General features: G+C 36.1%; 1 protein-coding gene across 1 annotated transcript; it reads right to left on the bottom strand.

Moving 5' to 3' along the window:
- Positions 1-58: 58 nt before the first annotated feature.
- LOC107041614 (dynactin subunit 4) lies at positions 59-14,397 on the bottom strand. The gene is made up of 7 exons (XM_015262235.1): positions 14,294-14,397; positions 11,055-11,382; positions 10,868-10,938; positions 9,241-9,617; positions 3,969-4,474; positions 1,424-1,614; positions 59-1,249 (listed from the first exon to the last, which is right to left on the bottom strand). Exons 2-7 carry the CDS (start codon positions 11,181-11,183, stop codon positions 1,030-1,032), a joined length of 1,494 nt encoding a protein of 497 aa, XP_015117721.1. The 5' UTR covers positions 11,184-11,382; positions 14,294-14,397; the 3' UTR covers positions 59-1,029.
- Positions 14,398-14,761: the final 364 nt, after the last annotated feature.

A 14,761-nucleotide genomic window follows, 5' to 3' on the forward strand; every position in this document is an offset into this window, starting at 1 on the left:
TTTTTGAGAAACCTTTCTAGCACGTCTAGTTTTCGAGAAAAAAAATGTTGAAATGTTGAAAAATGGCTAAAATGAATAATTCGAAAAATTTGTAAAAAAATGAATTTGGACGTAGTTTTTCCCAAAAAAAAACTATGCATTAATAATGTGATTTGTTTAGTGGATTCAATTTCATCCCCATTGGTTGAATCAAAAAGAGTGAAAAAAATCCTCAAAGTCGCAATTTCATGATTTTTCTTGGGAAATCAAATGATCGGAAGTTGGTTGCACACACTTTGATGCACGCCTATTTCAAATCTATCTATATCCGTGTGTTAACCTCGACTTGACTTACCCTGAAGTTTGAAGATGTCTTTCCTGCAAGGCAACCGATTAATTGCTCTTATGAAAAGTCACCCTCAATTGTGGAGAGGTTTAGTTGCTAAAATAAAGTTGAAAAATAGATTGACGCACAAGGTTAACACACGTGTGTAGAGAGATTTGAGATTGGCATGCATTAAAGTGTGCACAACTAAGTTCCCATCATTTAATTTTACAAGGAAAATCATGAAATTTGGACTTTTTCGAGATTTTCTTCACTCACTTCGACTCAACCAATTGGGATAAACCCAAATGCACTAAACAAATTGGATTTTTATTAGTTGATTGTATTTTTGTTGGAAAAAAACTACGTCCCAATTCATTTTTTGATAAATTTTTTTAATTGCCCTTTTCAGCCACTTTTCAACACTTCAACATTTTTTTCACAAAAACTACACGTGCTAGAAAGATTTTCCAAAAGAAATTAAAAATCAGCATCAAAATATCTATAAAATGGGATCAGTCTCATTTTTGAGGTCGACGACGTCCGAATTGGAAATGTACTTGAAGGATTTCTGGAAAAAGCCCTTTTAGATCCTTTGTGTACCTCGAAACTCTCCAGAGTTCGTCTTTTTTCCACTTTTTTGCGGCTCCTGACGAGTGCTAAGAACTCTCAGATCCGTAGTTGGAAAATCCAAAGACTTTCAAATTTCACGGATCATTGAGGAGTTATGAGGATCCAGAGAGTTTGTCGAGGGTCAAGAAGAGTTGAACATTCAAGTCCACTTTCTGGGGAATTTTGTGCTCCAGTGTTGACATTGTATTCACGTATTCGTACCGCATCACCAGACCAACCACTACTGGATCATTTTCTTGACCTTCCAGAGGTGCGTAAGGCGTTATTTTTAGTTTCAGAACTGCTTTATTTCCTTTCCTCCAAACTACAAGCCTGAAAAAAATTAACTCATTCAGATCAGTGGGAATATTAAGAAATTAAGAGCTGTTATTCTTGGATTTATGTCAAGTATAGGTGAGTGATTTTTCTGTAGAGGAGAAATTTCCCCACAAATTATGGTTCTCAGGATTTTTTGATAGAAAAGATAATGAGAAATTTTGTTTTTACTTTGGGTCATCCTGAAAACTGTGGGTATCTCCAGTGTCATCGTACTCAGCAGTGTCATCCCTGGGAGGGAGTATCAATGTACTTGAAGGCAGTTCAATTGAAGCCCCAGGAATGATTTTCACGGGTTTTGGGTCCTCCATAACTGAGACTTGTCTCACTGCTGAAGGCAGCAAATTCGGTGATTCTCCACCCTGGAATTGAAAAAAGAGATTATTTTTTTAGAGTATTTCGTATTTATCTAGAAACTATTGACTTTATGAAAAAACCAACAAAAAGAAGTGGCCCATTGCACAGGTCTAAACCAAGTATAGTTTATTTGCTAAAAACTATCCATTTGCTTGCGATAGATTAATCGAATTAAAATTAAAAAAAGTGCATATTCGGTTTTTGCCATTAACTTCAGATTAGTAGGGATCCTTCCTGAAGTTCAACCTCAGGAAAATTCAATAGTTTTTTTTTTGGGACAATTTGATCCGGTGGCTTGGCGCAGTGGGTAAGTTCGTTGCCTCACATGCGAAAGGTTCCGAGTTCAAATCCCGGCCGGGTAGAATGGTGCGATCTAACCATTTAAAGTCTTGCTCATCATCGCAGTATACCCTAACCGGGTCGAAGCGATCTAAAATAACGATAAAAAAAAACAATTTGAGACAAAAATTTTTAGTGAACTGAATTGATTTTAGATTAGAGAGATCGAGTGAAAACAAAATGAATGTAACATTTAATATCACAAGAGTTCATGCTCTCGATACATCGATGTTGAAGTCTCCTCGGTCGTAGGTAAATTATTTAAATTTTATTTTTCTCCTGAATAGTTTTCCTTCAACTGGATTTAAGACCAGTATAATTTTTTTGTTAATGAATTGGCAATTTGCTTTTGAATGGTAAATTGGGGAAGAAGATATACCAGCCATGCAATCTTAATTTGATCCCTAAATGTCCCAAATGTCTAACGTGAGCTCCATATGCCCTGGTTAAACATCTAACAGACGCCGACTAAATTAAAATTGAACTGGTTTAAACTTCCACTGAGAATTGATTAGACCTTGACGAAACCTTGGTTAAACCCTGATTAACCTCCGATTAAATCCCGACTAAAGCATGAGAAAATCTCGATTAAATGTTTTTTAAGGCTATAATTTCGAGGTAAATGATGCGATCGCCACTATCTGTGCACTCGACCGAGATAACATCCAAACGAATATTTGAAGCTATAATTGAAAAGATTTCGACGATTATTTTTTGAATGATCGTCAAAAAACCAAATTTAAACAAGTAGGGGTTCGAGCCTTTTTGGCCGAAGCCATCTGACCGTTAATTTATGTGTTATAACTATTTTCCTTCCTTTCATTTCTACCAATTTCATTGGTAGTAAGCTTCCGAATGGGATAGAAGGCATTCGGATAGAAGGCATCGAAACAAATATTTTGAAAAAAAAAAAATGAAATCAATTGCGTAGTTTTTAAGCTATTGCACATAAAAGGTTTTCAGAGAAAGTCGAATATCTCGGAAACTACCTATGTGATTGAGATTATTTTCAATAGGAAGGATTGTTATCATGAGAGGAAGATTCTGTCCAAATTTCAAGTTGATATCTCAATTTTTGCACAAGCTAGAATGATTACAAGGATTTTTATGAAAAAACAGAAAAACGGAAATATCTCGAAAACTTGGTATGAACGGCCGTATATGTTTTGATTGATTCTGTTCGCAGGCATCGAAGCAAATATTTTGAAAAAAAAATTGAAATCGTTTGCGTAGTTTTTAAGATATTGCATATAAAAGGTTTTTGGAGAAAGTCAAATATCTCGGAAACTACTTATGCGATTGAGCTCATTTTCAATAGGAAGGATTGTTATCATGAGAGGAAGATTCTGTCCAAATTTCAAGTTAATATTTCAATTTTTGTACAAGCTAGAGTGATTACAAGGACTTTATGAAAACAGAAAAACGGAAATATCTCGAAAACTTTGTATGAACGGGTATATATGTTTTGATTGATTCGGATAGAAAGCATCGAAACGAATATTTAGAAAAAAAAATTAGAATCTGTTGACTAGCTTTGAAGATATTAGTGCAGATTGATTTAAAACCGAATAGCTTTTACTCAAAAACTATTTGATCAATCGGACTGAACTTTTGCACAGAGTTAGTCCTTGTTAAGGTTAGTCCTTGTTAAGGTCTATAATCTGACAACATTTCAGATTTTTTGGAATAAGTTTAACCAATTAATTACTCAATTTTCCAAAAATTGAGCACCGGAAAGGTGGCGATGGACCTTGACACCGACAGACATGGTCGCCAAACTTCGGATTTTTACGTTTCAGACCATTCTACATCATTTCCAATCAAAATTAGAGAATGTGAAAACAGCACGATTACAATATTTCCATTCGGAAGCAAAAAAAAGCTCACATACATATATACGGACATGATCGAAAAACAGCATATTCGAACTCCTGACACCAAAACTAGTCATCGTCACCCAAGAAAAATTGAAATTTCAGATTTGACAAATGCAATGCTTCCATTCGGAAGCAAAAATTACCAATTGCAAATTCTCCCTCCTCAACTCCTCCCTCTGCCCACTGGCCCCCATCGTCGTAGCATAGGTAGCAGCATCCCAATTCAATAGAACAATCTGCGTCTGATGCTGCGTGGGATTGCAGAATTTCAGAAGCAACTCGCTCGTTTTTCCCACCTGCAGTGGCTCAAACGTGACAATTCTGACCTCAGGCACATGATAAAACGCAGAGAGTTGAATCTTGAATTTGATGGACTGTGAGGAGAACTCGGGCTTGCTGACATTATGTTCGCACGTCCTGCATCTCTGGGACCTCTTCACCGGGAACTTCTTGTGCTGGGGCCGTAGTTCATTAATTTTCTCTGGCTGGACCTCAGGCTGTTGTAATCGTTGCTTTAGCGTCGTTATCTTCGTTATATCGATTTCCTCGGTGAAAATTGAGTCTGGGAGGTCGTCAATCTCGTCGGAGGCTACGGAGGGCTGGGGGTAATCCGTCTGCTGCCATTTTGGCTCGGAAACTGCTGGCAAACCTGTTGGTAAAAATTAGAAATGATAATGTTCTTTTACTAAAAAAATTCACCCATTTTATTATGATTTATTATTATTTATTAATGCATCAGGATACAATATCCCATCGCACGGAGAGAGTAATTACAGTAAAAACTTTAATTTGCTATTAAATCACCATAATTTGTAACTTCGTTTACTCAAGGAAATATTTAGGATATTTACATTGGCTACATTCACTCATTTATTTATCCATTTATGCAAATTTATTCATCTTTTTCGTATTTGTACGAATACTTTCGCCCGGTCGCTGCTTCCCGAACAACCAAGTGGTCAACACATGCGTGACACTCACGGCGTACCGAGAGCACATCCTTCCTAGGTGCACTTTCTCTTTTTTTGCTTCCGAATGGAAGCTTTATAATCGTTCAAAATTAAGTTTCCAAATTTTTGTGTCAGGGTAATTAAATATGGTCTAAAAAGTCTAAATATGCGATTTTTAGATGGTGTCTGTCTGTCTGTATGTATGTATGTGTGTCCTTTTTTTCAATTTTTGTTTTCGCAATTTTCGTTATAAGAGCTTGATGAAATTTCATGAATTTTTCCATGGATATAGACGTTAATAGGCTCTATTCATCGACACCAATTAAAGTTGAATTATTCATAGAGTTTGCGAAATATTGGTATTTTTTCAAAAATCGATTTTTCGACGCTCAATCCAAGAATTGTTATCCGAATGAAATGAATCATGGCTTAAAAAATTTGTATTGATAGCCTCTTGATTCTATCAGAATATGATGCGGATCGCATCTATCACTGTTGAGCTACTGCATATAGTTAGTGACTTTTTTTTTTTCATTTTTTTCATGATAACCATGAAAAATTAACAGTCATATCAATGAAATCATGGCTCAAAAAAATTGCTTTGATGCTTTCTCGATGAAGTACAAAGATGATGAAAACAGCATAACTATTTATTAAGTTGCATAGTAGCAATATAAAGCTTTAGGTCATATGGAGGCCATATATGGTTTGGTGACACGTTTTATTATCCGCGGACAAAATATCCGCGACAAAATATCCCGGACAAAATATCCACGAGCCAAAATATCTGAAGACATATTATCCACCGACAAGTGATCTTTTGTTATCTTATTAGTAGGCAAATTACCCTTATTTACAATATCAGTCGATAAATTATCAGGCGTGTCGCTTCTGTATTGAAATTCTAATCAAGACTATGACTTTGAACTTTAACGCTGATGACTGGGTTACACTGTCTGTTGACGTTCATGTATCGTTTTGATTATCTCGATGGAAAGTCTATTGGTGTTGATTGTTACGAGTTCTTATCGTTCATTAATTGTTGTCTCTTTGCGTTAATACGTGGTTATGATTATGTTGCTTATAAGTTTATTCTCATTGATTATTTAAGAATTCTGTTGTTGTTGTTCATGCATAATCATGTATTGGATCTGTGAATAGTGATTGTATTTATTGCGTGAAAGTTTGTTTGGACTAATTTCTGCTGCAATTTATTGAATATAAACATTCAAAACTATCATCTCTGTAATCTTTGCTAAATATTACCCACCCTACATTCATTAATAACTTTGGTATTTTAGCCTTTGGATGATTTTAATAAGAGATTTCACAGGAGGAATTTAGTCGGGGGATATGTCTTCGGATTTGTTGTCCCGCGGATATTTTGTCCGCGGATAATAAGTTACGTAATCATATGGTTTATATGGGATCATATAAAAGTTGTACGGGCTCATATGGGGTTTGAAGTGATATGGATTCATATGAGGTTCATATAGGGGGTGTATGAGGTCATATTGGAGTAATATGGCATTATATGGGGGTCATATGGGTGTCACTATTCAAAACAATAAAAAATAAGAGTAATAAGTTTCAAAAATAGAGAATCCATTCGGAAGCATATTTCTAATTTGCTAGCAACATAAACTATACCCATATAAAGAAAATGCGATTATCCACTTGTTATATACGTACTTTTCCTGATCCCTTTCCTTGACCAATTGCATTTGAGGAATTACTCGACGATTTTTGCTTCTGAAAATCGTTAACTCCAGTCTACTCCGAACAATTCACGGATTCATTTCGCACTTCAAATCACACCTTTAAATCGCTCTAGTCAAGTCTTGTTTCAACAGAGTTAATTCAAGTCATCATAAGAATACTCGATATAAGTTTTCAAGTACTTTCAAGACTAGTGTAATTTAATAGTATATTTTTAACCTAGGGAGGGAAAATAAAGGATCCTCCGCCGCCAGTGCAATTACCAGCCGAGCCGAAGGCGAGGTTGGTAAGCACGCGGCTGAGGGTCCTCTATTTTACTTCCCGTGGTTAGAACGCGATTTTCAGTCTCGGCGTAGGCGCAAAGTCAGAGTTCTCTCCCGCGAAGTGGGAGGGCAATGTAACTTTGCGCCCGCCGGGACGGAAAGTGTATTAAGTAAATTTTTAGTGCAATTATAGTGATAGTTCAAGTGACTCAACGCATTCATATTTATTTATAAACATTATAAACATTCAAAATCCTATTCACAAAATACATAACACCCCAAGTAAAAATCCCGTAGCTTGATCGTCTCAGGTTTCTCCCATATCCTATTCTAAAAAGAACATACACTTAAAGTCGATAACTATCGATATCTCGCAAGCCTGTCACGCTTATTCTTCATTGGTTCCAGTCGTCTGAGGCGGCAAATTTAATTCATGATTAATTTCATTTTGAAATTTTCCATTATGATTGTTACAATTACAGCGCGCTGTAGCGCGCGTTCGGTCTCGTTTTAGTACAAATCATCGTGGAGACGAGTATTGTAACGTCCAAAAATAATTCTTCATCATCGTTCTAAATATTAGTGAATCCAGTATTGAGAAATGGCCGACTTTCCGTCGTCATTTCCCAATCTCACTTCTTCCACATACATTTTCCACCCGTAAACTCAACGAAATTGAGACTAGTTAGCATAGCCCATGCTGTTGCTACCTGATCAGCAAAAATTCAAGCGTTGCACCACACAATTTAAGGGGTCAACGCTCATTTCCACAATCAAAATCAAAAGCCAAGCCAGTCGTTTATCGCTCCTCGTCTCGAGTGGTTGAGTCTTAAAGGGGGCTTCTCTCCCTTTAAGAGAAATACAAATTTCTTAGTGATCCCGAAATTATTGAACTACTGGTGGAAAATGTTCACAAAATCGATCTACCTTCGCGTTTCTTCCCATATAGTAATTCGCTTAAGTCGATACTATGCGTGGTAACCTATCGAATTAATAATAGATAGCTATCGGGCGTGTTTGCGTAGGGATACTGTATCCTTAAATCGAGAATAGTGTCTTTTCTTGCATATAAGGGACCTTCAATATTTTATTTCGCCTTTCATACCGGCCCATTAATTTATTTCTCTTCAATTCTACACAAACCTCTTATTATTTATCCAAGAGTGAAAGAAGGTAGACTAATTGAAAGTAACGCCACATGGTTTCGTTGCCGGTGATGAAATCGTTAGTTTACCGATGAATTCATATATTAATTTAAGCAACGAATATTTTTCTATATAATTATAAAATCTTAATCAATTACTATAAACCGAATAATCAATGCAAAGTCATTCATACTAATGTTGCTAAAATTCCGACAATAAAATTTATAGTTCTGATAAAATTATAACTTTCTAAATCTGAAAATGTGTAAACATTTAAATATTAAATTGGTTAGAACTTTAAAGCCGATTAAATAAATATAATAAATTGAATCAATCTTTTGATTCTAAATAAAACTTCAATTTATTTTTACGCCTGAAAAGGACTGCATAGCGTCGTCCTCATAATAAAAACTAAAAGAGATGAAAGATAATCCTTCAGATTATTCTTTTATTGATAATTTTTAGATTATGTTTCAAGAGTATTAAAATTAAAATATAAAAGTTGTCCTCCGACGCCGACATCTCCGGACATAACAGTATAATAATTCTACTCCCACTACTGCCCAAAACATCAAATACTGCATTTCTATCGATTGAAATTCAGATGGGGGAATCTATATTATAAAAATCCAAATCAACTTCTGGTGGTAAAAATTTGGGACTCGAAATTAAGACTCCGAAATTAAGGGTCACAAGGATCAGATTAAGGGTTATGTGGATCAGATTAAGGGTGGTAAAACTAAGGGTCCCAAGATCAACGGTCACGAGGGTTATGTGAGTGAGATTAAGGGTCACAAGATGAAAGATCACATCGTCAGATTAAGGGCCCAAATAAGGGTAACAAGAGTCAGATTAAGGGTTTAAATAAGTGTTACAAGGATCAGATTAAGGGTCACAAGGGTCACATTATAATGAGGGTCAGATTAAGGATCCAAATGAGAGTCACAAAGGTCGGAAAAAGAGTCAAAAGAAGGGGTTCAATATCTCTCTATAATGTAAAAATCCAAATCGACTTTTGGTGATGAAAATTTGGTGTTCAAAATTAAGACATCAAAATTAAGGGCCAGAAATGAAAGGTTAAAATAAGAGTCCCGAGGAGTAAAATGAAGGACAACATGATGGTAACGAGGCTCAGATTAAGGGTAGCAAGGGTCAGAATAAAGATCATGAGGGTCATACGGGGTTGGCGAGCGGAGCAAGCAGGGGGCGTAGCCCCATAGTAATCTAAGTAAATCCGTCAGGTTCTTCCACCTGAAGGCAAATGCAATGATTTTATCGGTTGCAGTTATTCGAAATTTTCAGGGGAAAAAATAATCATTATTCTTCTCGCATTCATACCTGCTAGTTTTCTAGCCATCGCCGAAGTGAGTCCAAATTTCTCGAATTGCAGACAAGTCCTCTTAGGATCGAACTTCTTCTTCTCGTGCTGCTGACGTTCCCTGGAGGCCAGGATCTTGTGGAAGTCGATGAGGGCTGTAATCCTGGTAGCATGAGGATTTTCCTGTTCTGGCCAACCTCCAGTTGCCACAAACTGGTCTGGGATGCCCGCATCTCGAGAACTCCAGCGACAGAGGGAACAGCAGAGGTAGTATACCTTTCGTGGAGTTGTTCTAACTTCCTCTGAGGGGTTGGAGGCCATGGCGCGGGGAGGACCATGACCTGCACGAATTGTGAGAGTTTGGAAGCACAAGGGACAGTCGAAGCAATTCGAACATCTAGAAATTATTATTTGATTGTTGTAAATGGGACTCCAACGATTATTTGCGAATACGCTACCTTCTATAAGAAGATTTTGGGTAAATTTTGTTTTCGATCCCAAGGTCCTCATGATACCGAATTCTCAAACAAAAAACTTGAATTTTCAAAATTATGTCAGCTTTTATTTTTCTCATCTTTTTTCAGTAACTCTTATAATCAAAACAAGTATGTTGAGCCGTCATACAAGTTGGGTTTCGTCCTGGATCTATTTTATTTTTCATTTTTTCTATTCGAAATTCCGCGAATTTGGTCAAAACACCCCAAAACGATTTCCACTATGTATCGAAAAAATATGTAACATATCAGTATACATTTAAATTCACTTCATACTGTTTATAATCAAAGTCAATCAATGCCATTTTGGGATATTTTGACCAAATTCGTGGAATTTCGAGAAGAAAAAATTGGAAATAAAATAGATCTTGGACGAAACCTAACTTGTATGACGGTTCAAAATACTTGTTTTGATTACAAAAGTTACTGAAAAAAAAGACAAGAAAAATAAAACGTGAAATAATTTTAAAAATTCAAGTTTTTCAACTTTTTTTTTGAAAATTCGGTGTTATGACCAAGTAGAACATTTCTCGACTGGAGATTATATTAGATTTAAAAAAATAGAACTTATGCATTTTTGTGGTGAATGCATGTGACTTGACATCAAAGTCTGTTTTATTTGATTCAAGTAAATGTATCTTAAGAAGAAATAATTGATATTCACCGTAAAATCTTATTTATTTGAAATTGGTTCAAGTATAGGAGAGGATAGGGTAAAACGGACTTTTTTGACTTTTTTTGAAATATTCATGACGTGTTGAATTGTTCATGAAATGGAATAATTTCATTGAAAAACAATGATTCCTCGTTGTGATGAGCTTAGACTAAGCTCAATTGATAAATCTGCTTCTGAGTTATGAATATTTTTAAAAAAGTCAAAAGTGTCCATTTTACCCTACCCTCGCCTATAATACTTCATCAAAGAAAGAAACATCTCAATAAAAATAATTTCTTTCATCAGTGTATTCAGTCAGCTAGAATAATCATCTTCGAATGATTATGATAAATAATATTTCTTCGTGATTGTCATTTTAAAATAGTTTTCCCTACAAAAAGTGTTTTTCGAAGTTTTTCTCTCAACTCAATAAGTGAAGAATATTTCAAAAAATATAACGAATTGTGAGTAATTCATATAAAAAATTAATGAGCTTACTTATTTTTCTTTAGTCGAACCTCAGAGAAGGGTAGATTCTCCATGCAATTTGGACAATAATGAGAGTCCACCTTTCAACAATTGAATCAAGATTAAGTTTATCGTCTAGTCTACACAGCTGAATTGATAAATAACTCAATTATTTATCTTCAGGGGGAATGAATGTCTGGAGTAATTATAAATTCACCTCATGAGACACACAGTAGCCACACCGTATTTTCAGACAATGTCGACAGAAGTAAATCCTTGAAATGGGCTTGAGAGAGCCACAGCTGCAGGTGTACCTGACGTAATCAGGTCGAAATAAATAGGCCATTGTTGATAAAACAAATACACTCTCACTAGCTTTTGAGGGAGATTTTTTTTGAAAAATTTGACAGTTCTCTGTGGTTTCTCACTCGCAGGCAGTTGCCATATTGGTTTTCAGTTTGACGTCCATTCCAGTCAATTCCAGTGGCACAACGTTTATAGATAATTTACCGACTGGAGGTAATTACTCACAGTTAATCCTGAAACTAAAAAAATTATTCAAATTTAATATTTTAACGCCAGGCACGAAAAAAGTCCGTAGAACAACCTAGCAAATTCGATAGATAATTTTTGTCATTCCGGCCGTGAGGCAGCGCTTCACGGACGCTCCGCTCCGCTCCGCGTACGGCCGTCATAACAAAAAATACTGTTCGTCATACGGTCAAAAAAAACTTTTCTAGCTCATATGATTACAAACTCATATTCGCCAGAAAAGTTTTTTTCGGCCTAGTGACGAAATATACTATTTATAAGCAGGGAAGGGTAGGGTAAAACGGACACTTGATTTTTGTTTTAAATATTCATGACTTGTTGAATGTTCATGAAATGGAAAAATTTTATTTTTGTCATTCCGGTCGTGAGGCAGCGCTTCACGGACGCTCCGCTCCGCTCCGCGTCCGTGAATCTCTGCCTATGGCCGTCATAACAAATAGTATATTTCGTCACTAGGCCGAAAAAAACTTTTCTGGCGAATATGAGTTTGTAGCCCTCGCCTTCGGCTCGGGCTGCAAACTCATATTCGCCAGAAAAGTTTCTTTCGGCCTAGTGACGAAATATACTATTTTCATCACGCTGTGACGAAAAGTGAACTTTTCGGCACGCTCCACGTGCCTAAAAGTCCAATTTCCGCCACATTGTGATGAAAAATATTGTTCATAACTCGTGAAAAAATGTTTTTTACCTCGTGGGATTATATCACTCGCCTTCGGCTCATGATATAAACCTCCCACTCGCCAAAAAACACTTTTTTGCACTCGTTGCGAAATATACTATTTCAATTGAAATGATCCTGAAGTTTGCAGAAAAAAATCTTCAACAGAGCATATCTGGTCAGAAAATTGAGCAATTGGAAAATTTCAAATTTTATTTTGTCGGCCGTGCCGAAATCCAATCGTGATGGTGCACGGAGAAAAAAATTCCAAATTTTTTCAGGAGAAATTCAGGCAAAAATTACTGTGCTGTCTGGTAAAGTGGGTTCAATTGTCTAGCACCAGAAAAATTCCGGTGCTGCATAGCAAAAATTCCGGTACCACACAATAAAAGCATGATCCCTGACTGTTTTCTATTACATGATAAATTACATTCAATAGTTAAAAATGAGTAAACATTGTTATTCAGCATATCATTCTATTAATTTTATTTTAACCTCTCCTCCATATCCTCTACCATATTAAAAGCGGAATGCGCGGCAAACGTATCTGGAACGTTTGACAGGCCAATGTATCTCTACAGCGTTATACACCTCATGAACAGAAAATAAAGGGCACTTATTTTATTTCATAACCGTTTTATCACAACATTAATTAATATTTCACTGAATTGATATTATGAAAAACATTAACCTGGGGTTTCAGTAAGGAGATATGAGAGAGGAGGCTAGAGGAGGCGACGGAAATCATCTGGTCACGTTGAGTTGATGTTCGTGGTTGCGGAGGGGGGACGAAGAGTGCCGAAATCTTACGAATGCGCGATCGGGTCCTAGGATTCTGGTAGAACACCGGAAAAATTTGCCAGCCAGTGTCATAATTTTTCTCGTATTTTTCGTAAAAATTCACTGTCGCTTCGATTTTACCGTGCTGCACAAGAATTTTTCCCCGCATTTATCCGAAAAATGACTCGCGCAACAGTACTTTTTCCGTGCGGTACATTTCGCCTGGAAAGACCATCTGAACCCACTTTACTGTGCGAGCACGGTAATTTTTCTCGTACATTTCTCTCCGTGTGCGGGAATATGTAAATATATAAATTAGGGCTTGATTTTATTAATAATTTAACTATGGAAAACCATTGACATGGCATATCTTGCCTCTGATCCAATCTATTTGAAAAAAAAAGTGGTCACAATTTTCATTCTACGAAATTTCTACGTGATTTTTTTCCTTTTTTTTCTACTCCTATTGGTTAACATGAAATCCGCTGTAGAACACTAAATCTGTGACAAGCTTTATTATTCATATGAATCGCCCGATTAAAAAAAAAAAAGATCATGTTTGAAAAAATTAGCAATCTTTTCGTGATGTTTCTTGTTTTTTGTTATAAATGTGTCAATTATGATATATGCAATGTTTTTCACTGGGAAAAAATCAACAGAGGATATCTACGAGGAATATAAGTAGATTGGGATGAAAAACAAACGAAAAGTTGGATTACAATTAAAACTCGACGTGAAATTTTTTTAAAAAGATCTCTCTTTGTTCTGTCCATGAAAAACACTGAAATTACCACAAGTAATACCACGAGAGCTTCAAAATTATCGAGCAATTCCCGATAGGTTTGTTGCAAACAAACGGATGAGTCAAGTCCTTCAGGTTAAAAAATCACGAGTGCTTCGCACTCGTGATTTTTCCTGAAAAACTTGTCGACTTCGTTTGTATGCAGGTAACCTTGAAGGAATTACTCGATTAATTTTGAAGCTCGAGTAGTATTCGGGAGGGAATTTTCCCATCCAAATCCCGGCCAAAAAGAATTGCACTATAAGACAAAATCCATCGGATACTTCCAACCAAGGGTTCACTCGGTCACGGAATCTTTTGTTTTCCACAAATATAGTCAACATGAAAAATTACCAGTTGAATTATCAAAAATGATCAGCTGAATACCGTGTTGACTGTATGAAATAACAGTCGAATAGTGCAATTCTATTGGCTGACATTTGGATGAGGAAAATTCCCAAAACAAAAACTTTCAACGTCGGATATCTGCTATAAGAACAATGATATTGAAAAAAAACAAAATCGATGATTCACATTTTTTCCCAATTTTTACGTGATTTTTGTTGCTTTCCTTTTAATGATTATTCTAAGGGATCTTAGACTAAATAATTTAATAGAGTATATTTTGCGGGGGAATGGCTAAGAAACATGTCGCAGAGAAAATAATTTTAGAAACTCTACGTACCTGTAGAAGATTATCAAGTCAACAATTAAGTTATTAATAAGAATATTTATTCAGACAAAATCAGATACATGTTTTAACTATCAGCCATTAAAACTCAACCGAAGCCTCCATCTCCAAAACTACTTGTCCCTTCAGCTCAAGCCCACTAGATGGTGCCATGAGCTCCACTTCAACACTCAGTTGCCACAGTACCCTCACTCCAATTTTGTTTTCAAAGCTCTCCACCCCCTCAGGATCAAAGGACATTGAACTGAAATTTGAACTAGATTGTCTGCGTCTGCGCTGTTTGTACTGTTCCCGAAGCGCTATCTGCGCTATTTTCAAACATAGGCGGGACTCAAATATGCATATGATCCTTTGTTCCTCCCAAATGTTAGTATTTTCCACTCATTAGTAATCATATTGAAAAATACCCATAGGTGGAAACTCCACACAATCCAACCTACCACCCCTTCTTTTCCGCCATTG

The sequence above is a fragment of the Diachasma alloeum genome, unplaced genomic scaffold (genome assembly GCF_001412515.2).
Source record: "Diachasma alloeum isolate Michigan unplaced genomic scaffold, Dall2.0 Dall_scaffold_00369, whole genome shotgun sequence".
Lineage (NCBI taxonomy): Eukaryota > Metazoa > Arthropoda > Insecta > Hymenoptera > Braconidae > Diachasma > Diachasma alloeum.